Genomic DNA, 27,511 nt, shown 5'->3' with positions numbered 1-27,511 from the left:
TTTATGGTTATTTGATGGTTTTGTTTGAATATGGTAAAATAACAATTCAAAAAATGTTATTTAACCATTTCTTCCGAGAAATTTCTAACAATGTATTAACACTTAAATTACTAACACTTTCTTTTTAATTTCAGGTTACAACTGACGGCTATACATGATTTAAAAAGGCTCCTTATTTTTTCACTCTTTTTCTTGGGAACTTTCTCACGTAAGTTTCATTGCAAAAGTTTTTTCTTAACTATGTGATTCATTGTTCCGTATTATCACGCGGAAAATGAAAACGTGTGTGATTTTAGCGCATTTTTATAATTAAAGTGAAAAAAGTAGCAGTTTCTGGATACTTTATTATAGAGCTGACACCTCCTGATTAACAAGTTGTTACATTTCTCAGCCTTTAAGTATAAAATTACAGAAATAGTCATCAATTATCCGTAGTCTAAAAACAAGTTATTTCCGTAAAGGAAACCGCGCCTTTTCAAAGATGTTGAAACAGTAATATAATTCTAGTAATTTCTCAGAAATCATCACATTACTTGTATAGATGCATTTAGCAAAAAATATTTGAACTGATTTTCGATAAAGAAAATACAAAGTCTATTTCTGATAAAGATCTTATATATCAGTAACATAGCAGTTTCTGTTTTTGACAAATTAAAAAAATGTGAAAGTTTCATTTCATTGTAATTTATGTAGAAAGATTTCATTGTAATTTATTTAATAGAAATTAATTAAATTTTGAAATTTCAATAATTTAGTCAATTCTATAATAAAAAGCACATTTTCAGCTTTATGAAGTCAAAAAACTGAAACTTGTTACATTTGCGAGTAGTTTATTTATTGCGTGGAAAAGAAAATCTGGTAAAATTACCGTTCTGTAAGTAAACTTCTGTTACAAAAAAACCCCATAATTATGGTTAATAAATTTAAAAACATTTGGTAAATTTTCCTTTCATATGGTAACGGTTTACTGGAAATTCTGGTTTTTGAATTATTGTTCTTATTGCTGTACATTTAGTAAAAGATCCAAAACTGAAAATTAATTTTCACTGAATAAATGGTTTTATGGTTTTTATGCCATGTTCTAAGGTATCACGATAAAATTGCCAAATTTTAACACATTTACTAAATTTTATCACTTATTATATAACTATTTATTGTTTATTTTACCAAATTCATTAACAAAGTGCTTCGGTAACAATTAGGGCTTTTTGGTGTTCCCATAGAACCAAAAACTCGGTAATTTTCACCATATTCTGGTAGTTATGGATATTTGTAGTTGATTGCTGCATTCCTTAATTTAATTGTATATATTATTATATTTTAAGATTCATATAATGATACGTAAACTGCAAAAATACTGTAAAATGTTGTATCAACATCGTCATAAGATAGCAGAAAGTAACTTCTATTTTACATAGTAAGGTACATTGTGTGAAAGTTACAATGATTCGAAATTTGAATTAACGTAATATAAGAAAGTAAAGTAACTGTTTTTAACATTTTGCTTTTTTTCATTTAATATTATTAAGCTAAAAATTTTTTTCATCTATTATATGTTACATCTGTATTCTTGGTGTAAGGTTTTTACAATTAACGTATTATTTTCTTACTTTTTAAAATTTAAAGGAAAACAATAAAATGTTTCAGTTTGTTTTCTATTCCATGAAGAGTCTTTGAAATCATAATCGCAAATCATAGTTGAAAAGTTATGCAAATCCTTGTTGAAAAATCTTGGAGTATCAGTTAAAATCATAGTTCAAGAACTTTGATAGAATATATTTATAATGAATCTTGTAATTAATTTTTTCCGATCAACAAATCAATAGCAAATACTGTTATTTCATTACTTCCGATTAATAGTAGCAACTGTTTTGAAATGTTTTCCTTTATCTTAAGATCAATAACCAAAGTAACAGTAGTTTCACTTATTCACTGATGAAGAATGCAATTTTTTTTTACACAGCCAACAGAATAAACAGTTCAGATTGGACTGTTAATAGTAGCCACTATGCTGTGCTAATTGTTATATAATTAACTATTATATCCTACCGCTAACAACAAAGTGAATTTTAACTTTTATAGCACATTTTTGTGCGAACTAATTCGGACAATTTAAAATCGTTTTTTTCTTTGTCTAGTTTTAACTTTAAAATATCGTATTTACGAAATATTTTGATTTTTTCCCGAAGCATAGACCCTGTAAGCTTGGTCTCATTTGTGAGGCATGGAGAATTTAATCAAATACATATGATTAATACGGTGTAGGAAAATTTTATACATGCAGATGAAACAATTAGGGCTTTTTGGTGGACATTTGTTTGGACTGGACATTTCTACACAGTTCAAAAATGATCAAGAGAGTAATTCTAAAAAAAAAATTGACCTACCTTAAGCCGGGATGGCCTGGATGATAGAGCACTGGGTTCACGCTCAAGAGTTCGTGGATTCGATCACCGCCAGCCCGAAGACTCCCCGTGTAGTAAATGGTGACTGATGCACGTTAAATCTATCGAGTCACTAAGTCCTCCATGTTCCCATAACAAATCATACCTCTGGGGGTACTGATTCAGGAGTTTCCTTGTCTTCTGGATTGGTTCAAAATTACAGGGCCACAGAGTTGAACATTAGTTGTCGTAATCCCAAAAATTGGGTCGACTGTTCAACAACGGTTATTTATAAAATAAAAAAAAAATGAGCTAGCTTGACTCCTATGAAAATTCGCCGATCCAAATTCAATAAAGAATTTGTGGCATATTTTGAAAAATTATTACATCAATTAAGGGCAATAAATAATAATAATTATAATAATAATAATTATAATAATAATAATGACGTAAAAAATCTGGTTTGACGCTCATGAAATAAAAACAATTTCGCGTCATTACCAAATTTTGCAAATTTTTTATCGTCATAGTACAATGTGCTGAAGGACAATATTTTATATTCAGCGTAGCACTTTAAAGACTTATTCCAATAAGACAGATTATTTTAGGCAAATAAGGAAATATTTAAATTATTGCTCATCTAGCTTGATTTATTTTATGCTGTGTATGTTGAGTCTATATAAGTGGAAAATTTCATTACAATAATCTTGAGCAAATTCAGACTGAATGAGTAAATCTTCGTGCATTTTTAATTAACCTAAAGACATACTGACATGAGAAGCTGAAGAGCCTAAAGACATACTGACATAAAAAACTGAAGAGCTCGGCAATTGGATTATCCTGGTGCATTTCAAAGTGACGATGATGTTTGCAAAACGTTATATTTTTCAATTAGCCACCGGCAGCCACGGTAGCTTAGGGGATGGAGTATTCTCTTTGCAATGGAGTGACCCAAGTTCGAATGCCAGCGACGGTTGGTTGATTCCAATTTTGTTCTTGGCTAGCATGAACCAGTGTGCTGACGTAAACTATCTTCCGTGATAAACAGATCCTGGATTAGAATCCATTTGCTGCCGAGATAACTGGGAAAGGTCTTTGTGACTTTCCCCTGTATGTAACGTAAATGTGGTTTGGTTCCACCGAAATGTCCTCCACGAAAGTATATTTCGCCCAATACTTAGTTCAGAAGTTCTCTGGCCTAAATAAAATACTTTCGTGGTTATATTAGGATAAAACTTTCTTTTTGGTTGTGAGATCCAGTTGGTCTCAATGCTTATTCCAAAAGTCGCCTTGTCTTTTGAGTTGTGTTAAAAATTACATGGCTATATAGTTTATCATTGACAGTAGTAAGCCAAAAATAGGTCGACAATTCATTACCGCTTATAAAATAAAATAAAATTAGCCATTGGCATATATAAGAGCATAATTTGGACATAATATGAATAAAAATAACGATTATTTTTATTCTTTATTATTTTTTTTTTAAAAAAATAACGATTTTTTCACTCTGTCCCAATTAATTTAAGCAGTATAGAAGTAAAAAAATCTGCTATGGCAACTATCAGACCGACAAGATACAGAAATTAACAAAGTGACTAAAATAGGAGGTATAATGAGCTCATCACAATGCGAGGGCGTGTCTCGTCAATTAGATTGAAACAATTCTATGAAGTCAGTGAGGGAAAAAATATGTCCCCGAAACAACACTTTACTTAAAAGAACCCAAGGCTAGAGGAATAACACAAATAAAATACACCACTTATCTTCCCACACGAGATGATACAGTCATCATTCACAAAAATATACCCCAACTACTTACTACGGTTCACAGACCGCAATTTTTTTAGAGATCAAAATGTTTAGGAACTACTGCTAAACATTTTCAATGATAGCGTAAGGAAAGAAAAAAAACATTGATTGATAAAGGGAACTGTTAGAAATATGAGACGTTAAGATATGACGTATTACAACAATAAAAGATTTTGAGTGTAAAGCTATCATTTGAACGAAATATTATCTACATTAATATATGTTTATGTGCATTAAAAATATATACATATTGAATGGTTCATATATGTTTTGAATCTTTGTGGATTTAAGTTAAAAGAAATGTTAAAGCTTGCTTGTTAAAAATATGAAAGGCAAAGATAAGATGGATAAGAACTGTAAGAGATTTTGCGCATAAAGCTATTATTTGAAAGAAATATTATATGCTTATGTGCATTAAAAACTACACATAGATTTTTTTACTCCTTGTGGATTTGATATCAGTTAAAAGAAATGCTGAAAGTTACTTGTTAGAAATATGAAACATGAAGATAATACTTATAGGAACTATAAGAGATTTCGCGCATAAAGCTATCATTATAAAGAAATGTTATATGTTTATGCGTATTAAAAACTGCACATATGGAGCAGTTCATAGATGTTCTGACTCCTTGTGGATTTGATATCAGTTAAAAGAAATGCTGAAAGTTACTTGTTAGAAATATGAAACATGAAGATGATACTTATAGGAATTATAAGAGATTTCGCGCATAAAGCTATCATTCTAAAGAAATGTTATATGTTTATGCGTATTAAAAACTGCACATATGGAGCAGTTCATAGATGTTCTGACTCCTTGTGGATTTGATATCAGTTAAAAGAAATGCTGAAAGTTACTTGTTAGAAATAGGAAACATGAAGATAAGACATATAGGAACTATAAGAGATATTGCCCATAAAGCTATCATTTGAAAGATATATTACATATATATTTATGTATATTTAAAACTATAAATATAGAACATTTAATATAAGTTTTGAATTCTTGCGGATTTAAGTTAAAAGAAATGTTAAAGCTTGCTTGTAAGAAATATGAAACGCAAAGGTATGACGCATGAGAACTAAACTGCTGTTTGTAGAAAATGCAACACCATGAAAGAATCATCAGAATCAAATGAAATTTAATGCAGAAACGACTTGTACTGATACAAATAAATGATGAAATTTTCGAAACAAAAGAAACAAATTAAGCGTCCGAAATCAGTATTTGGTGCAGCCACCACGCGCTGCAATAAGTGCTGCTATACGACGTGGCATGGAGTCAAACAGATGTTGAATATCTGCTTGAGGAAGAGAATTCCATATCGCTTGTATGCGCAACCAAAGTTCGTCTTTGGAAACTGCAGGACGCGGATCACGAGTGAGACGCCGACCAACCATATCCCACACGTGCTCAATAGGCGACATATCCGGCGAATAAGCAGGCCAAGGAAGAAGTTGCGTGCGTTGTGCTGAACAGAAGTCTCTAACAGTCCGCGCAACATGTGGGCGTGCATTATCCTGCTGAAAGATAGCTCCAGGGATGCCTTGAAGGAAAGGAACGACTTCGGGCTGTAGCACTTCACGGACGTATCTGTTGCTATTGAGATTACCCTCAATTCGTATCAAATTGGATCGTCCATGATACGAAATCGCACCCCAGACCATAACTCCGGGTGTTCGACCACTATGTCGTTCAATAATACACTCAGGAAGGCAGCGTTGACCGGCATAACGTCTAACACGAACACGGCCATCATGGGTCCACAAATTGAAGCGTGATTCATCTGAAAAGACAACTTGGTGCCAATCAGCTCGCCAGTCTCTGTGCTCAAGAGCCCACTGCCGACGCAGCCGTCGATGATCCGCCGTGAGGGGAATCCTGTATAATGGCACCCTTGCACGCAATCCACGGCGCAGCAGACGACGACGAATTGACGAAGCCGACAATTGTACACCTGTAGCAGTAGACCAATGTGCTGCCAGCTGCCTGGAGGAAGCTGTGCGATCATTCACCGCCATGCGGAGCAGGTGTCGATCATCGCGCTCTGACGTCACCTTCTGTCGTCCAGTGCCTGTTTTTCGAGTTGTTCGGTGCTCGTCGGTCCACTGCTTCCAAACTTGCATCACTGTGGAACTGTTCCGCTGCATACGAGCTGCTATTGCGCGATAGGAAAATCCTCCTTCTCGAAGGCCGATTATCCTCCCTCGTTCAAACTCCGTAAGTTGCTTGAATTTCTTATTCTTCCGTCGTGGAGGCATACTCAGGTCTCACTAAACGTTTGCCACTAACAAATAATCATAGACTATTTTCAACGTCCCGCTACAGCACTTTATTTATACGCTTTCAGCATCAATTCAGAGGGCGCTGCGCGCGCCACGCACGCGCGATGGCTCTGAAACTTTATTAATTTGCATAATATCCTATAATTGACATTTGCTGCGAATTTCATTTGATTCTGATGATTCCTTCATGGTGTTGCATTTTCTACAAACAGCAGTTTATAAGAGATTTTGCACATAAAGCTATAATTTGAAAAAAATATTATATATATGTTTATGTGTATTAAAAACTATACAAATGAAATAGTTCATAAATGTTTTGACTCCTTTTGGATTTGATATCAGTTAAAAGAAATGCTGAAACTTGCTTGTTAGAAATATGAAACATAAAAGATATGACGTATAGGAACTATAAGAGATTTTGCACCTAAAGCTATGATTTGAAAAAAATATTATACGTATTAATATTGAGTTATGTGTATTCAAATTTATACATATGGAACATTTCTTATATGTTCTGAATCTTTGTGGATTTTACTTAAATTAAAAGAAATTTTAAAGAATATTCATTAAGTTGAATTGAAATTCTAACTTCTATTTTAAAATGTAAGAGGGATAACTCTTTCCCCGATTTCTTAATAAATTTTTTATTCGATGATTTTAAAGCAAATTGTCTACGGACCATGATGGTAAACCTTATCTCATCGTTTAGTTTATAAAAACAGCGATGATATTTGAACAGAATTGACATTTCAAATATAATTGATTTTTGTGGACCATCTATTAAAATTTATAAACAGCATCGAAATAATTTTCAACGTGGTACAGTTGTAAGGTAAAATTTCAATACTTATGTGCACATATTTCCAGTTGGAATGATCTACCATGCTGCAGCATTTATTGTTTTTCTCTATCAGGAATACAATCTTTAGAGGAATTATGCAAGCATTTTTTTAAAGTCAGATGAAAATAATAAATGATTGGTTTCATAAGTGGACTGCAGTAGGCTATACATTTCTATCTAAATTGATTTTGTTCATTTTATTTAAATTAAATTTTCACACCATGGGTAATTTTTGGGACACCAAACATAGGCATTCGTTATAGGTACTCAATATAGAAGTTGGAACATCAAATACAGGCACCACATTTCTCTACGAGCCAAACACAAAGATAACACATTCACACCTTAATTCTTCCGTAGGAGCAGTGGTGGTTCATGTGATAGAGCGTTCGCCTTCCAATTAGGTGAATCGAGTTCGAATCCCAGCAATGGCTGGTCTATATGAATTATGCACCCAGCTCTCACCGACCACCGTGCTATCGTAAAATATCCTCAGTGGTATCATGGGACAGGCATCCCCTGTGGATCAAGGGACAGAGTCCCCTTGCCGTCAGACTAACCGTGGGAGGTTTACGTGGTTTTCCTCTCCATGTACCGCAAATGTGGGTTAGTTCCATCAAAAAGCCGATTCTGAAATAAATTAAAATATTTCTTTTACATAGTGTGTCATCTCAGAAAAGGGATCAAAGTATAATTTTAGCCAATTACGTAAGTCTCAGTACTTAAATTTAAGTTGCTTTATAAATGCACATATCAACAATATTTATTCTTTGATTGACATCAGTCTCAAAGTGTGGGAGGTTTTCGTGTTTTTCCTCTCCATGTAACGCAAATGCGGGTTAGCTCCATTAAAAAGCCGTAGAAGAAGACAAATTTCTCCCTATACTTGATCCAGGAGTTCCCTTGTCTTCTGTATTGGGTTCGAAATTACAAGGCTACGGAGTTTAACATTAGTTGTCGTAAACCCAAAATTGGGTCGGCTGTTCAACGACGGTTATAAAATAAAATTATTCTGTGGTTATATTAGGATAAAATTTTCTTTTTGGTAGTGGGTGCCGTGATTGGAATTACTCTATAATAAAACTGTCACATCTTGTCATGAAAGGATAATAAAAAACATTATTTGAAGTTCAATATGATCTATCGTTCACTGAACTTTTTCATCTGAATGAAAAGCGCGTATGAAGCGATGAAAATTATAGTCATTCATCTTCAAGTTATTCAAATATAAATCAAACCATTTGTGAATTGCTCTAAAAATAAGTAAAAACACCCACTTACATCAATTTAGGAAGATTTTTCAATTCATGGTTTCCCTATTATCGGATTGAACGGCACACTTACAAACACAAATGATGACATTTAAAGTGCTTTTCACTGGTAAAGAACCACAGCCAAAAATAAGCATACGATCACTTTGGTCAATGTATATTGTTGAAAAGAATTAATCAGATTTTAAAACGGAGATTTTGTTAATTTTTTGAATAGAAATTGTCAATTTGGTGAATTAGTTTAATCTGGAATAGAATCATTCAAGTATATAAAGAATTTTTAAATTTTGAGCAAAAACTATGTATTTTTTAGGCAATTTCTCAAACAAAGAGGCATAGAAATCATATTTCATTTAAGGGGAAAAAGCGTGTTGTTTTCCCTTTCTTCGTGTTAAGATTGTTTTGTTGCAATTTTTAAATTTCTGACAGTAAAGAAACAGCATTTAACCTAACAGGTATGAATTATAACACTTATTTATACTGTATATTATAACACAGAGAAAAAAGAATGATCAAAACCACCAATATATGGTAAAATTTACTGTGGATGGGATCTCCAAAATGCCCGGCAATTTTTGTCGAACCCCTTTGGTAGTTATTTTTTTCATTTTTCTTTTTTAAATTGCGAATTCGACGAATTAATGTCCTCTAGAGTAGAATAATTCAAGTACTCAGAAGAATTCTTAAATTTTGTTTATTTTTGTGAGCACAAGCTATGCATTTTATAAAGTAATTTCTTAAAAAAAAGTGACATGGAAATCACATTTCAATTAAGGGGAAAAAACAGGTTTTTTTTTCAAGTTGAGTTTTCCTTTTTTTTTGAAATGTTTATTTTTAACTTAGTTCTGGTTCTAAATGAACAAAATTTAACCTGACAGGTATGAATTATAACACTAGGATAACGCCTTATTAACTGGTGTGACGTATGATGTGGCAGAAGTCGAATTCTTGGCCATAGATGGCGCCACTGAAAAACAAGAATCGCACACTCAGCCTTAAATTTGCTCGGTTTCACCAAGCAGGCTTGCCCCTGAGGTAAGTGGCATTAAAACCAACCAACCATATTATAACATTAAGAAAAAAGAATGGTAGAAACTACCAAAATATGGTAAAATTCACCCTGTTTCTGGCTATGAGAACACCAAAATGCCCGGTAATTTTTACAGAAGCGCTTTGGTAATGATTTTGGCAAAATAAAAAATGAAATATGGTTTCATAATCTGTGACAAAATTTGGTAAATGTGGAAAAGTTGGTAAATTTTTCATAATACCTTAGAGCATGGCTAAAAAAAACAACATTTTTCGGTTGAATTTACTCTTCAATTTTGTATTCTTTACTAAATATGTGGTAAGAAGAGCTATAATTTTGAAAATCAGAATTTCTTGTGAAGCATTACCATATAATTTAAAAAAGTGCCAACCGAACCATTTAAATACCGTATATTTTGGTTTTATTAATCAAAATTTTATTTATCAGAATTATTTCCTCCGTAAAGTAAAAAAACGTTATTTTAAATGTCGAAAAAACGATATAAATAAAATACTCTATATGAGTCGTAAACTGAACTTAACCATCTCAATAAAAAGTGCATATGGAACGAATAAAATAGTTACAAATTATTCAACTGTAAATCGAATTGCTTCTGTATTGCTCTGAGAACAAGTAAAAACACCCACTTATATCAATTCAGGAATATTTTTCAATTTGCCTTTCAATATTACCTGAATGAACGGCACACTTTCAAACGCAAATGATGACGTTTAAAGGCTTCTTTAAAGATTACCGCCAAAATGGACGTAAGATCATCTCGACCTTCATCTTAAGTCATTTGTCTTCATCGATGATCGCCTTCCTGTCTACATGTCGACCATCAACATTCATGTCTAATCCTTTTCAATTCTTTTCAAGGGTCAGTTCTTCAGTTGTCTCGCCAAGGCAGAGCCCTTTTGTCGCCGGGGATCAAGCGTATGTCAATGTAAACTTTAGTAAAAAAGAAAATTGGCGAGTTAAAATATATCGTGTTTCATTTGAATCCATCCTCTTTAAGTAGAACAGTTTGTCTTGTGTTTGATTATACTTTAAATTATTATTGTAACATTAAGAGGCTATGTTTACATTTTGTTTGAGCAAATATTTGAGGGTGATGTGTCAAATAATGATTGAAAAAGACAATAACGAAAATTTAAATGAGTGTTATTTTGATTATTATGAAATATTAACTCCTTCTTGTATATAGACGTAGTATTATCTTAGGTAACACTTAATTATAAAAACTTATCGAATATTTTATTTTTAAAATTTCATAACCGTCGTTGAACAGCCGACCCAATTTTATGGGTTTACGACTGCTAATGTTCAACTTCGTTGCCTTGTAATTTTGAATCCAATCCAGAAGACAAGGGAACTCCTGGATCGAGTATTGGGAGAAATTTGCCCTCGTGGAGGACTTTTTGATGGAGCTAACCCGCATTTGCGTTACATAGAGAGGAAGACCACGAGAACCTCCCACGGTTATCCTGACGGCAAGGGGACTCTAACCCATGATCCGTCTACGACTGAGGATATTTCACGTCAGCACTGTGGTCGGTGCAAGCCGGATGCAGAATTCGTATCGACTGGGTTTCGAAAAGTTGACCTTCACTAAATAATTAATACCATTCTAAACTTGTAGAATAGTATTAATTTAGTGAATGTTAACTCTAACCTTTAATTATTTTATTACTTTTTCTACCATATGAATCAAGAATAGAATGTGCTCCTAAAAGTATTAAAAAAATGGTCTCCAACATTAACCATAATTCGATCAAAAGAGATAAAAATTAGATTACACTGGAAATAAGTTTTTTTTCTGTTGCACGAGATTTTTTAGCGTATCTTGAATATTTTCATGTCACTTACTTCAAATCTGCAATCAGTTTCCCTCTGCAAGCTATAGTTTTTATTTTATTTTTTAAATGACATTTTTAGTCGAAATGTACAAGTTTAAAAAAGTTATATTTAACAAGGAGATCTCACAAAAATTACGACAAACGGAGTTAGGGCAGATAAGAAGGATTAAAATTGTATCGGAACCCACGATCGGAAATGTCGTCATACGCCTTTAGGTGCACTTCGCTATTATGAACTGTTTCCGCATATATTTTTGAAAAGTCGAAATAAGGAAAGTACCCCCAGCCGCTCTTGATCACAATTTCGCTGACACAGACTCTTAGTCGACATGAATATTCATTTGTATCAAACACTTAGTCGATACAGACATTCATTTGCATCAGCCAATGTTTAGTTTCAAAGAGTCTACTTCGTTGTTGACGTGGTCATAATAAGGAAGTGCCCCTAGCCGCTCTTAGTCACAATTTCGCTGACACAGACTCTTAGTCGACATGAATATTCATTTGTATCAAACACTTAGTCGATACAGACATTCATTTGCATCAGCCAATGTTTAGTTTCAAAGAGTCTACTTCGTTGTTGACGTGGTCATAATAAGGAAGTGCCCCTAGCCGCTCTTAGTCACAATTTCGCTGACACAGACTCTTAGTCGACATGAATATTCATTTGTATCAAACACTTAGTCGATACAGACATTCATTTGCATCAGCCAATGTTTAGTTTCAAAGAGTCTACTTCGTTGTTGACGTGGTCATAATAAGGAAGTGCCCCTAGCCGCTCTTAGTCACAATTTCGCTGACACAGACTCTTAGTCGACATGAATATTCATTTGTATCAAACACTTAGTCGATACAGACATTCATTTGCATCAGCCAATGTTTAGTTTCAAAGAGTCTACTTCGTTGTTGACGTGGTCATAATAAGGAAGTGCCCCTAGCCGCTCTTAGTCACAATTTCGCTGACACAGACTCTTAGTCGACATGAATACTCATTTGTATCAAACACTTAGTCGATACAGACATTAATTTGCATCAGCCAATGTTAAGTTTCAAAGAGTCTACTTCGTTGTTGACGTTTCATAATCATAATCGCTTATTTTAAAATTTTAATCATATTTTTTTCTACAATTATTATTATCTTTGCAATGCTTTCTATAATTTTCTTTAAAATATGCTTATAGCGTTTAAAATCATTTATTGCTGTCAGATTTTGTTTTTAATTCCATTTGATTTTTACAGAAATTCCTGAGTATGAAGTCAATACAATCTGTCCAGACATTCGAATTGGGGAAGATGATTTGCCAGGTTTGTAGCATTTCTTTCTGAAATTAACGCAACATCATTATACAATACCACAACATCTGTTAGCATCACAACTCTCAAAGTTCAACAGCTGCCCAATTGTAACTATTAAATTATAAATAACTCATAGGTAACTAATCAGAGCTAGAGTCAATTAACAAAAAATTTTTTTCAACCATTTGGCTGTCGTTGTATTTCACATCGTTTTATTATCATTTTTAAAATATAAGGATAGTTCCATTACTTCTTAAGATAAACTCATTTTATTTTATTTTATAACCGTCGTTGAACAGCCGATCCAATTTTTTGGGTTTACGACAATTAATGTTCAATTTCGTAGCCTTGTAATTTTGAACCCAATCCAGAAGACAAGGGAACTCCCGGATCAAGTATTGGAAGAAATTTGCCTTCGTGGAGGTTTTTTTGATGGAACTAACCTGCATTTGCGTTACATAGAGAAGAAAACCACATAAACCTCGATTATGATTAATTTTAACAAATTATATTTTTCATTGACAATGCATTGATAATGGTTATATTACATAATTGTAGAGTTACATTTGTTTCTTCAAACGTACACTAACAGATTATTTAAGATTTAATTCTTGTCTTATTAGTTTTTTTTATATCTATTCACTGAAATAAAAATTAAAAACTCAAATAGCGATTTAAGTTTATTTTTTAAATTAAGATATCTTATTGTCTTAAGAGGACACTATACTATTGGACAAATGTTTCATCTTAAAATCTCTTTCAACTCCATAACTAATTCAAAATTTAAAATGCGGAATGAGGGAGTTCAGGCAAACTTAGAGTACGGCACGATGTTTCAAATAATGATGTTCAAAGATATTTTCAAAATATCAAAATGAAAATAATTTATGAGAAGAAAGCTTAGAACTACGCAATTTTGATGTTCTCTTCCAATAATTTATATGTATTTTGATAGTTTAAAGTATTTTTTTCAGCAATTGAAACTTCATGGCCTACTCTAGGTTTTCCTAAACTCAATTTTTCTATACTTTAAATTTTAAATTACTAGTTATGAAGGGGAAGTAGAATTTGTGACAAAAAGTTTCTCCCATGGTATGGCGTCCTCTTAACTATTTTCTTCATTTAGTTATATGTAAAAAGGGCAATTAAAGATGAAAACTATGTAGCAAAAATTTATTCATAACTGTAAGAATGTTAGTTCAGTTAGAAAAAAATGTAAGTTTAGTAACCGATGATTAAAATTATAATCATTATATTTATTTTAAAATATATCTATAGCTTTTATTTGTGTGATAAATATTGTATAGTTTCCCAAGTCAAAATTTTTGATGGATTTCCATTGATGAACCAACATAATCTTGATGATAACCATCAATAATTCCATCATGAATTTTTATATTTTTGGATGGTAACCAGCATAAGTAACCATCACCCCAATGTAATAATTCGGTCTGATTTATGATGGTCCAGCATAAGAATAGCAACTTGTTTTGATGGTTTGTTCATTTTGAACCATCAGATATTTCCATCGTATTTTCTTAGAAATCAAATGTTGGATCGATCGATCCAACATTTGGAAACGAAAAAACGATAATGAACAACCATCATCCCAATATAGGAATTCGGTCTAATTTATGGTGGGCCAACATTAAAAAAAATTGTTTTGATGGTATATTCTTGCTGAACCAGCATTAATTATTACTAAACCATCATAGAAATGTATAGTTGGAACCACCATGGACCCTCACAGATCACCATGAGAATATCTTGATGGTTAACCATCGTGGTATGAAAGTAGCATTTTCCATCATGGAATGATGGATGTTTGTTGGCATATCAAAAACCATGAACGCATGAAGGAAAATGTTGGATGATGGTGATCATCAAACAATGTTTGATTTATGATGGGCCAACATTGAAAAAAAATTATTTTGATGGTATATTCCTGCTGAACCAGCATTAACTATTATTAAACCATCATAGAAATGTATAGTTGGAACCATCATGGACCCTCACAGATCACCATGAGAATCTCTTGATGGTTAACAATCGTAGTATGAAAGTAGCATTTTCCATCATGGAACGATGGATCTTGGCATATCAAAAACCATGAACACATGAAGGAAAATGTTGGATGATGCTGATCATCAAACAATGTCTGATTTATGATGGGCCAACATTGAAAAAAAATTGTTTTGATGGTATATTCCTGCTGAACCAGCATTTATTATTATTAAACCATCATAGAAATGTATAGTTGGAACCATCATGGAGCCTCACAGATCACCATGAGAATCTCTTGCTGGTTAACCATCGTAGTATGAAAGTAGCATTTTCCATCATGGAATGATGGATGTTTTTTGGCATATCAAAAACCATGAATGCATGAAGGAAAATGTTGGATGATGGTGATCATCAAACAATGTTGGACCATCATGAATCACACTGAAACCATCATAACAACAACAACTTTGATGGAACCATCAAGAATTTTAACTTGGGTTAGTTCAAAATACAGCACCCACAAAACAAGTGCTTTTAAAGAAGCGTTAGAATAAATTTTTTTTAAATCCTACACCTTTTCATTACAACTACCTACATATATCTTCTGCTCTTTAAATTACCTTCATTAGGCAAGGTCTAAAAAGAGTCATAAAATGTTATGAAGGTAGTGCGTGACTGGCCCGCGGGCCACAAACCTAACATTCACATGATACTGCGATGTGATAAAGACATTAACTGTTTTAATTTACATTTTTGTAATGATTTATCCAATCTCTGTAATTTTCGCGTTTATTAATGCGCGTTTTATTATCGAAGATTTTATGAAGATGTTTGTAAATCAGCATTTATGATTATGCTGATCTAATATAACAACTAATAATATGAGCTTTAAATAATATTACTGACATTTATAAAAAATAAACATTAATTTAAAAAAGACCTTGTTAAGTTAAATACTTTACTTGAGGGCAGCGAATAAAAGGGAATACTAATCACATCTATGCAAAAAAAAGCTATAATAAAATAAGTTTTGAGATATTTTATTGCTTAAATTTTTAATGGATTATTCTTTGCAATGATAAGCTTTTTATACTTTTATTTTTAGGTTGAAAAACTATGAAAATATTGAAAAGTATTATGAAACTATTATTAATTTGAACACTTAAAAAAATATTGAAAATTGATATATATTAAAGGATAACGTTACAAACAAATGTCAATGGAATACGTAATAACGATTTTGAGAAATAAAATATCTATACACTGTAAAATATTTAGGGTCAAGTTACCGTAAAAAGTATTGGCACTCAGATACTTTTTTACAGTAAAATCTATTTTTACCGGAGCATGTTACGGAACAAAACATTTGTCGTACCATAATTCTTAGAGCAATAATTACCGTACAATCACTTAATTACTTTAATTAAATGAATATTATTGTAAAAACTACGGTAAAATATTTTACAATAAAAATAGATTTTATGAATGATGCACCAAAGTACTTTATACCGCAATTTTTAACAGGGTAGTTCGATAATTAGTAATAAATAAGAATAATTTTGACTACTCGGCGTTTGTGATATAATGCTCCAAATTTCAAAACTCCATTGGATTTTAGATTTCAAAATGTGGATCACTAGATGACATGTAATAAAGGTTAAATATAAAAAGGTAGATAACTACGCTTAGAAATTTTTAGTTTTCAAAATCACCAAAACTCTTGTCATAAAAATATAGGAACTGATGAATATTACCTCACCCCACAAATAACAAAAAAAACTGCATTGTTAAATTTAATCGGTACAATGTTTTTAGTGCATACGCACACATAGCATTATATATATATATATATATATATATATATATATATATATATATATATATATATATATATATATATATATATATATATATATATATATATATATATATATATATATATATATATATATATATATATATATATATATATATATATATATATATATATATATATATATATATATATATACATGTTCCGTCTTTCAGATAAATAAAAATTTTTAAAAATATTTTTAAAAATTAATTTTAATTTAATAATTTTTTTTCTTCTCTGGTCATTAATCTTTATTATTTTTCATATTTTCTCAATATTTTGACATACATATATATCTATATATATATTAATGCATTTGTACTTTCGTTACAACGATCAGGACAACGTTCAAAAATATATATTTTTAATAAAGCAAAACATCTTTTCCTCATAAAATCCTTAATAAAATCTATTATTTAACCTTTATCTTTTCTTTGCACAGGTTTTGATCTCATTCGCAAATTTGGCTTGGATGATCAAGCTACAGCTTTCCAGGGAGTTAAGGTTGTTCGGGGCTCCAATCGGATGCAAAAAGCTTATCGCTTGTCAAAGAGGACTAATCTTGCCCTTCCAACAAGGTAACCAAGTAGATTAAGTTTCAATCTTTTTAGTTGTATCTTATTAGAAAACGCAATAAGTCGACGTTAACAAAAATGCCATGAATATGTATGGATTTGATCGTTTCATGATCACAAATATCAGGTGTCTGCATTCCAAAGAAATATCGCAATTCTGATGATTTCATCTATACCTTTAGAAATTAATGACTACCTATAATCGAGTTATAGGTCAAATACTTATTTGTAGGAAGTATTTGTTAAAGAGGCGGGGAGAGCGTATTAGAGCTCACGATTTAATTTGTTACTCGTAGAGATGGATTTTGATGAATTAAAGTTGTTAAATATTCGGTGAGATTGTTAACGGGAATGGTTGTTAGAGAAAGAGGTTTAGCAGGTTTAATGCAAAAATTTTCTATATTTTGTTTAATCGTAAGATACGTGTTAGGATAATTAATGTTGAAATTTTGTTATTAATTGTTTATATTGAGAGATTTACATAATTTGTTTAAGTAAGCTGTCATTAAACCAGCTGAAGTTCTGGTAATTAGTTTTACTTGAATACAATGTATTGCTTTAGCAGCGGTATGAGTTAAGTTAATTACATTTATAGTAAAGATGTTTAAAAAGATGATTATGTATTTTTTAGTAAAAAATTTTCAAGTAGTCACATTTTTTTGTATACTAAGGGAGACAAGGTTTATATTATTTTTCATTATGGTTGCAGCAAATTTTCACTGTATTGTACGAAAATGATAAATATTAGGGGAATTGGAAAGTAATGTCCTTTTTGCCCATTAAATAGTCTTAAGCACTAATTCATTTTTTTTCGATTCATATTTGATTCGGCATTGAAAGCTTGTTGCTAACTAGGATGAATACATTATTGATTAAAATAAAAATATTGATGACAAATATCAAACGTAACAAAGAGACATTACTTTCCGGTACACCTAATAACTATTATGGTTTATCATCTAGCAGAATAATATTGTATGATTACAGAGCTTACGTAAAAAATAGCTCTTGTAATCATATGCCTTTTTTAATTTCTTCGAAACTTAGTACTTGGGAGTGAACATTAACGATTAAGTCTGATATAACCCGGCAAATTTATCTATGAATCAAACACATGCTTATTCTAAGGCATGCTTATTCTGATGCCGTAAATCCAGTATAAAGAGTAGAACAAATTTAACATTTCCGAGTGAACCATAACCGAGGGAAAATATTTTTGCAAACTTAATAATGCATAATCATGTTTAAGTTCAAGGAAAAAAATAGTTTTATGTAATAAAGTCTTACCACGTAAGATATTACGACTCTATTTAGCACCTTATTTCATTTGTTGCAAATTTTAATAGTATTATGGTTCGACGCGATCTAAAATTTTCAACAAGGATTCGGATTACATTGTTCTGATAGCGCAAACTGTTGCATATAAAATATTTTTTAAGAACTGCTTACAATTTAATATCAGGTATTTAATTTATCATATGGATTTCACAACGTTATCTACAACAGGAGGTCACATAAATGATTCAACCACTTTCTGGGAGAGTTAGGGTTCATCACTAGGATTAAAATTGCATATAGACCCATGTCCGGAAATGTCATAATACGCCGTTAGGGGGTGCGTCGAAATTATGAGTTTATTTGTGTGCTTCTGAACAGGTCATGATAGTGCAGCACCCCTAGCCGCTTACAGTGACATTTTCAGGAAGGAATTTCTATCCAATTTTAATCTTGATGATGTACCTTAACTCCCCCAGAAGTTTGTTGTTACGCGACCCCCTGATAACTTTTTCAAACTTGTACGTTTTGACAAAAATAGACGAAATATTTGAGTTAAAACAATCTGTAGCTTTAAGAGCAAAACTAATTTTAGGTTTAAAATCCTCATACCCGAATTATACAAGATCAAATATTTGTATAAATGCAACAAAACAATTTGCTTCCCAGGGCACTTTTAGCACAGCATTTACAAAACTATTTTCGTAAACATTAAGATGTCATGTTAGGATAATAAATGATGATTTAGAAAGAATAAGCATCGCTATAAATTATGTAATGTATAAATTTATTTTTTCTCACCCCAAAATGCCAGTTTTGAAGGCAACAAAAGACATAAAAAGACACGTGTAAGATGAAACACTTTCACAAAATGGAGTTGAATTGTCATTTAATGAAACCGTAAAGCTACTTTAATGTTACTGCTTTTTTTCCGACAAACAGTTATTAACATTTACGCTAAGTTAACCTTAATAAAGCATTTTATTTATCATAAGCGTTATTTTAATATTCCTCATCTTAATCTTCAAAGAAAGTTTTTGTCATCACGTATTCATGATGAATTCTTTTTTTATTGTTATTAATGAAACAAGGTCTATTAACCCAGATTTATTTTTAATGTTAGTTTCGGTTTTTACATGATATTTATGCATGTAATGACCCAGAATCATTGTGATATTAATTATGATTACTTTTCAAAATCTCGTTACAGAATTTTTATTTACAAGAAGTAAATATTCAAGGTATAAAAGCTCATAAAATGGCCAAAAACACGATGTCATAAACCACACTAATAAAATAATGTTAAACAATGCAACATAAAGCACAGATTATTGCATAAAAATGGAAATATTTTTTCAGTTCTTTAAACAAGAATTTTTTAGCAGTGCCAAAACACAAAATGGTAGAAGAAAATAGGAGACAAACAAGCTGTAATCAGATGAAAATGATATAACTGAATGGGAAAGAGAAGCAAGATTGAGCAAGATAATTAAATAAAAAAAGGAAGATAAGAACAAAAAATGTGTGAAACGTTTAGGAAGAGAGACCCAGGTGTGCAAGTGTAGGAATAGAAATGAAATCGATTTTCAATTTCAGGAAAGATCGAAATATGTACGAGAAATGTAATTAATTAAAATGCCAGAATTTTTAAAAATATGGAACGGTTACCAGGAGTCTAGGTTATAAGCTGAAGAACAGTGTTGAATGGTTTTAAAAGAAGTAAATTCAAACATTTAATTAGAATTCCTGATATAGGGATTTTTGCACGTCTTTAGTTTTATTTAGCTTTCTTGCTGAATTTTGTGCCTTTTTCTTTTTGGTTAAGTCACTTTTTTCTTTATTGCAGTTTTATTTTCTATCTTTTTAAGTTTCAACAATCAAGCTTAGGTTTCAGGTTTTGACAATCAAGCATAATGTATATCCATTTTCGTACAATAATTTGTGCTTTATTTTACGTAGTTTAGCTTAATGCAGCACAAAATATACGCTATATTCAACTGCATACTCCATAAAAAAGCGGAAAACATGCATTATAAATCATCTATTTTTATATTTGTTAAAAAAAATCTTTCGTCAGTTCTCAAACCTATTTCAATGCATTTGTTCTAAATTATTTTAAAATATAGATCGAAGGTATACAACTCAAAAAGACTGACGATCGTTTCTGTACTGTTAGCCGTTATCATCATTTCTGCCAAAATATTCTGCGTCATGGCACTTGCTGAATAAAGCTTTATCAATACGCCTTTTAGAGGTCTGATTAAATCGACGCATAAATGAATGGACGTTTAACTGAGAATTAAAGAAATAGTAGCAAAAATAATAATTTTGATCAAGTTGAAGCATTGTTAATTTAGCACTTAATGTCATTGAAAGAAAATACATAATACGTAATAAATACGTAAAATACATAATCTACATAATGCGGAAAATACATAATACGTAATAATGACAGATTCATAATACGTAAAAAACGACTAATGTTCTGCTCAAAGAGGTGAAAACTTAAGAAGGAATAGTATGTTCTTTTAAAGGAACAAGTGTTATCCGTACGGTCCTTCCTATTATTATTATGCATTCTCCAATCAGCTGACAGTCTAGTGCAGGTGTTCCCAAATGGTGTTCCGTGGAACTCTACGGTTCCATGAGTTTGGAACGTTTTTTAGGCAGTATTGATTTTTTAAACCTGTAATTGGCTTGCATTCAACCAATAATTCATTTTTTATTTAATATTAAGGTTTTTTATATGGAATTGCTTAAGTAAAATTGCTATAAAAAAGAGAAAAAAAAACAGTAAGTTTTAAAATATATTTTTTCCTAATAAAAATATAGTTAATAAAATTCTGAATGGATATGCATTTGCAAATAATTGCATCAGCATTTCTCATCTAACTTAGAAATTCGTAATAAAATAAGCAAATTCAAGAATGCAGAAATATTTTTTTCTGATAATCATTCTCATAGTATATGACAGTTCTTTTTCTAAAACCAATATTCCTGTTATTTAATAATAAAATAAATAAATAAATAAAAATATATAAATAAGTAAAAATAAATAAATAAAAACATGATTCCGCTTAAAAATTTTTGAATCTTTCTAAGACTCAAATTCAACTCATCTTTTATTTTAATAGCTATCAATGATAAAATGATTGCTAACAAAGAAATAAAAAACAATTCAAGTTTAAAAGGAGGGAAAAAACCGCAAAGAACAAAAAGTTCGAGATTTGTAATTCTTCTTTGCTTGATTGGTAACTCAGCACTCTAGTTCGTTGCTGGTGTGGGTCAAAGTTCATCGATCTGAGGTGAGACTGACAGACAGTATGCCGCCCACGTTGTGTTTTGTTAAGACCAACTCAACATGCGTAGAGACTAAGAAAAAGAAAAGCACATTGTGACTTACTCAAGTGTCAAGTTAATTGATTCGAAATCTTGGGTGTAACATTGATGACTGAGAGTATGAATTACTTCTTCATCAGAAAATCTGTCAGGTTTTTCAACACGCCTTCTTACATGTTTGTATTTGTTTGATAGCATTTTCTCCAGAGAAATGAAACAATTTTTATTATGATGAGCAGATTAAGAGCATATAATGTCATCTAATCGCATTAAATTAGTGAGAATAAATTGTTACAAATGGTAAATACTAACTTCTACTAAGTAACTAATACAGGAAGTTGGAGTTATTGCGTGAAATGTTGGAGATATCCTTTATTTTATGAATATTATTAATTTGATATTTGCCCATATAATTAGTAATGATGTAGGAGATATCCTTTATGTTATGAATACTGTTAATTTGATATTTGCCATATAATTAGTAACTTGCTAGAAATATTTATTCTTTTGTTGCCATGGTTCGTTGAAAAAAATCAATATGAAGTTATTGACTTATGAAGTGAAGTAATTAACATATGAAGTTGTAATTACTTTACTACATAAATTGTTGTATTTGTTTAATAGAATTTTCTCCTAAGAAATGAAATTTTTTTTGTTATGATGAACAGATTAAGAGCATATAATGTGATCCTATCGTTGTTTTTAATTAGTCAGAATAAATTGTTACAAATGGTAAATACTTTAACTTCTACTAAGTAACTAACACAGAAAATAGGAATTAGTACTCGAAATGTTGGATATATCCATTTTTTATGAATGTTATTAATTTAATATTTACCATATAATTAATAATTTGCTAGAAAAGATTAATCCTTTTGTTGCAATTACTTGTTGAAAAAAATCAGTATGAAATACTTAGCTTATGAAGTACAATAATTAGCATATGTAGTAGTAATTAGTACACGAAATGAAGGAAATATCGTTTATTTTAGTAATATAATTGGTTAAATATATACCATATAGTTAGTACTTGCTGGACAGTACTAACCTTTTTGTTGCAATCGTTTGTAGATAAAATCAATAAAAAGTAATTAACATATGACATTGGAATTAATGAACGAAATAAATGAGATATCGTTAATTTAATTAATATAATTTTTTAATACATAATATATAATTAGTACTTCCTAAACATCAGTAACTCTTTTGTTGTAATTGTTTTCGAAAAAAAATAACTGACAAATGAAATAGTAATTTATGCATAAAAGAGGATTAGATACTGGATTAGAGGTCAGATTAACATATTTACTCTTTTGTTATAACTTTTTGTTGAAACAAAAAAGTTTATTATAAATATTTCAAGTATAAAAAATGGTTAAAAACGTCCGTCATTTTTTAAAAGTTTTCAATGAACATTGATAACGCAGCTTGTCACTAACCCAACATAAACCCCATAAATAATAAAACCCATTGAGAAGTATTTAAGAATGCCAAAAAATTTCTCGTATTTAATAATGTCAAACCAAATTAACAAAACTCTTTAACTAAAGTGGATATTTCTTCCATCATAGACGGTGGCGTAGCTGGAATTTGATTTTGATTTGGAATTTTAGTTAAATAAAATAGAGATCTAAAAAATAAGCAAAGTACAATTTAAACATTATATATGAGATTACACATTAACATTATACAAACATGAAATACAATTCGTTACCACTTTTATTACAATAGCGTAATTTATAATTTTGATATTTGATAATGATATTTAAAAATAGGCAGCATTTTAATTGATAAAACTAATTAGAAAATTAAAGCAAAATTACAATAAAATTCTTCTGTTAGACGAAACTATTTTAAGGACCTCTTTGGCAGTAACATATATATATATACATATATATATATACATATATATATATATATATATATATATATATATATATATATATATATATATATATATATATATATATATATATATATATATATATATATATATATATATATATATATATATATATATATATATATATATATATATATATATATATATATGTCTTTGTGATAATAAAGCTAATCTTCTACGGAGAAAAAATTTTGGTAAAATTGCCGTTCTGTATAGTAATAACAGTTTTGGTAAAAATGAACTAACATTCTAGCTAATAAAACAACTAAAATATACGATATTTTAACAATTTCTTTTGCTATTTTCCTTCTCACATGGTAACAGTTTATCGGAATTTTTGGTTCTCAAAATTATAGTTCGTATTACCACACATTTAGTAATAAATACAAAACAGAAAAGTAAATTTAACCGAATAAATAGATTTTATGCCTTGCTCTAAGGTATCATGATAAAAATACCAAATTTTACCACCATTTTAAAGTTATATTACATATTTTAAAATCGTATTTTAATGTTAATTTCAGCAAAATCATTTTGCCTAAGCGATTCGGTAGAAAATACCGACCGTTTTGGTGTTCTCATAAAAAGACCACGGTAAATTTTACCATATTCTGGGAGTTTTGATCATTCTTTTATTCTCAATGTACCAATCTATCTTTGCTCATTCTGTTCCTTAGATATGTTATGATACTCTATAAACATGAGTTCTGCTTTCTATACAATGGAAAAAAATGCTTTTTTTCAATTATTTTTAAATGTGAATTTTCTTATTAATTTTAGGAAGGGGGGATGCCCTCCCTCTAGGCTACAGCACTGATCATACCTTAGAATTCTTGTAAATGTAATAAAGCTGTTCAGCTCCATGCGAATATTTCTTCCATTCAACGTCAGAAGTCATGTGATCCACCATAAATCTTGTATTCTGTCTCAAAAGAGATTAATCATTCACCAATATCAACATGATTTTTCACCTTTGACACAAAATAAGTGAAAAATGAGATAATAGAATACAAATTGACTATGAAATTCAATTATTGACGAAAAATGAATGGGAAAAATGAAATTTAATTATTGACGCGGATGTGCTGAAGCAGCTTTCAAATCTTACTCGAAAAACAGTTAATTATCAGGGAATAATTATTCAGACATATTTCCATCATCCAAAACAATTATCATGATATATGTTCTCGAAAATATTTTTGTAATGTAATTTTGAAATGCAAGTTTGTCACAGAATATTAAACATTTGTAGGATATTCTATCAAATATTAATCTCGGTTGCTTGCAGGTATAAAATAAAGAGCTTGAGGTAAAATAATGATAGGTCACACTTTTTCCATAAAAGAAATTTTCAGATAGGGGTTTCAAAGTCTTTACAAGTTTTTGAAATTTTCATGAGATAACAGGACAATTCAGATAAACATCTTATTGCCCACATGAAAATCACGATGTTCTTCACTAAAAATGCTCCCCTGAACAGTTTAAAAACATGGCTTACCATTATGTTGAATCAATCTCATTCAATGTTTTTAAAATATGTTAGTTGTTACTCAAAATTAATAATAAAAAATTATGATGGACATTAAAAAGTTCGTGATTGTGTTCAAGTTATGGCGCAATGGTGTCAAATATTTGAGTTCCACTGCTTTGAATCCCACACTGTAACATATTACGGTACTTTGAATCCCACACTGTAAAATATTTCGTTTCGCCGCAAAATCCATTAACGGAACTTGTTGCGCAACAAAAAAGGAGACATAATGATGACTGCTATTTTTACTGTTATAATTACCTTAAAATCACAGAATCCAACTAATGAAGTAAGTATTACAGTAAAAATATAGATACAATATTTTACAGTGAAAATGGATTTTACGATAAAATGGATTTTGCGAATGATGCACCCAAAATACCTGTATTTTATACCGTAATTTGTTGAGGAGTTTTTTACAGGCGAAGTCAAGTGGGGTTTTTTCGTTTGTCTTATATAAATAGATGCGTAATAAATGATTAAATAAGAGTATTTGAAACAATTCGAAATGTTTTGGCATTATTTCAGAAGCAAAAAAGTAGAAGTTTTAATAATGTTCTTTTTAAAAGTCCTACGTTTTGGGATGAGAGAAATGTTTCCAGTATCCAACAATAAAAAAATATATATTCACTACTTCTTTCTCATTGCAAATGTCAGAAGCATTATACTTGCGTACAGATAAGGTACAATTTGAATCATGGGAGTTATTGTTAAATAACAAAAAAAAAATTTATGCAATTGCAAATTAAATTTGCAGCATTATGAAGCAAGTTTGGTAATAATTTCTTTGTTTACTTTTTAATTTAAAGCTCAGCAGTTATTTATTTGTAAAAAAGAAACAGTATTGTTATTTTTAAAAAATCAAATGTAAGATTTTCAGAAAAAAGATAAATGATGCAATAATCGAAGCGTAATCAGAATAGTTGATATTTTTCTTAGATGATTTCAAAATAATGACATTCAAATATACATAAAATGCCAAAAAATAAAATTAAAAAAGGGATAAATAATATACTTCAAATAAAAATTTAAAAGTTTTTAAAACTAGCTACAGCTTATTTTAAATTGATCAAAATATTACCAATAAATAACTAAATTAAAAAGGTAAATTTTCAATAAAATTCGTATTTTAAGTTATAGTTTACGTTTGATTAAAAACGTAATGTTATGTAATAATTCAAAATTAAACAGCTGTAAGTAACATATTTGATTATTTGTAATTAGTAACTTATTGTAGTAAGTAATTAACTGTAAAAAGTAATTAACTGTAAAAAGTAATTAATTGTCATAAGTAATTTATTGTAATAAATAATTAACTGTAATAAGTAATTAATTGTAATAAGTAACTTATTGTATTAAATAATTAACTGTAATAAGTAATTAATTGTAAAACTTTGTCATACACTAAGAAAAAAATGTATGGTCAAAATTAAAAGAATGTGATAAAATTTACCGTGTTTCTGGCTCTATGGCAACACCAAAAAGCTTAGTAATTTTTTCGAAAGCCCTTTGGTAATGATTTTGGTAAAATTTAGAACAATATATGGTCTTATAATATATGATGAAACCCGGTGGCAGAGTGGTAATGCTTCACGCTCTCGTGCGATAGGTCCTGGATTCGATCCTCGGGCCGGGCAATGTTGACTCAGCTTTTTATCCCTTCAATGGGTGTATAAAATAAGTACCAAGCATGGGGACTAAACACTGGGGGTTCCACCGTCGGTTGACCTCCCTACCGGACCATCTGCTCCTGCACCCCAGAGCCCAATGTCAAGAAAACTGATGACCACGTAAGGGCTTGGACCTCCATGGACTGTCACGCTACTGAGTTTTGCTTGTAATATGTGATAATTTTTTTAAATCTGATATAATTTGGTTATTTTATCATGATACCTTAGAACATGGCATAAAAAACCATTTATTTGGTTATATTTATTTTTCAGTTTTGTATTTTTGATTAAATGTCAGGTAATTATAACTATAATTTCGAAAACCAGAATATATGGTAAACTGTTACCATATGAGAGAAAAACTATCAAATAAGTGGCTTAAATACCGGTTTTATTAACCAGAATTATGGTTTTTTTCTACTAGAAATTGTCATAAATGTCATTACCCGACAGTGTGGTAATTTTACCAGAATTTTTTTCTCCATGCAGGATATTGAGTATCTTTGGACCATATCTTTTGGAGAAAAAAGAAATTTAATTAAAAAAAAATAAGTTTGGGTGTCTGATTTAGCAATTTAAACATTGT

The 27,511-nt window shown here is 30.4% G+C and overlaps 1 protein-coding gene across 2 annotated transcripts in view; it reads left to right on the top strand.

Moving 5' to 3' along the window:
* Window positions 1-27,511, top strand: part of LOC107440641 (uncharacterized) — a 168,669-nt gene that overhangs the window by 60,009 nt on the left and 81,149 nt on the right. For both annotated transcript variants that reach the window (XM_087155637.1, XM_087155636.1), the window contains exons 2-4: window positions 135-208; window positions 12,717-12,782; window positions 17,075-17,210. In XM_087155637.1, the coding sequence (XP_087011763.1) occupies window positions 135-208; window positions 12,717-12,782; window positions 17,075-17,210 (276 nt within the window). The remainder of the gene's footprint in view (window positions 1-134; window positions 209-12,716; window positions 12,783-17,074; window positions 17,211-27,511) is intronic.

This window comes from Parasteatoda tepidariorum, chromosome 12, assembly GCF_982258835.1.
Source record: "Parasteatoda tepidariorum strain Cologne lab strain chromosome 12, Ptep-v5.0, whole genome shotgun sequence".
NCBI classification, from domain to species: domain Eukaryota; kingdom Metazoa; phylum Arthropoda; class Arachnida; order Araneae; family Theridiidae; genus Parasteatoda; species Parasteatoda tepidariorum.
This window is presented reverse-complemented; position numbering and strand designations above follow the sequence as displayed.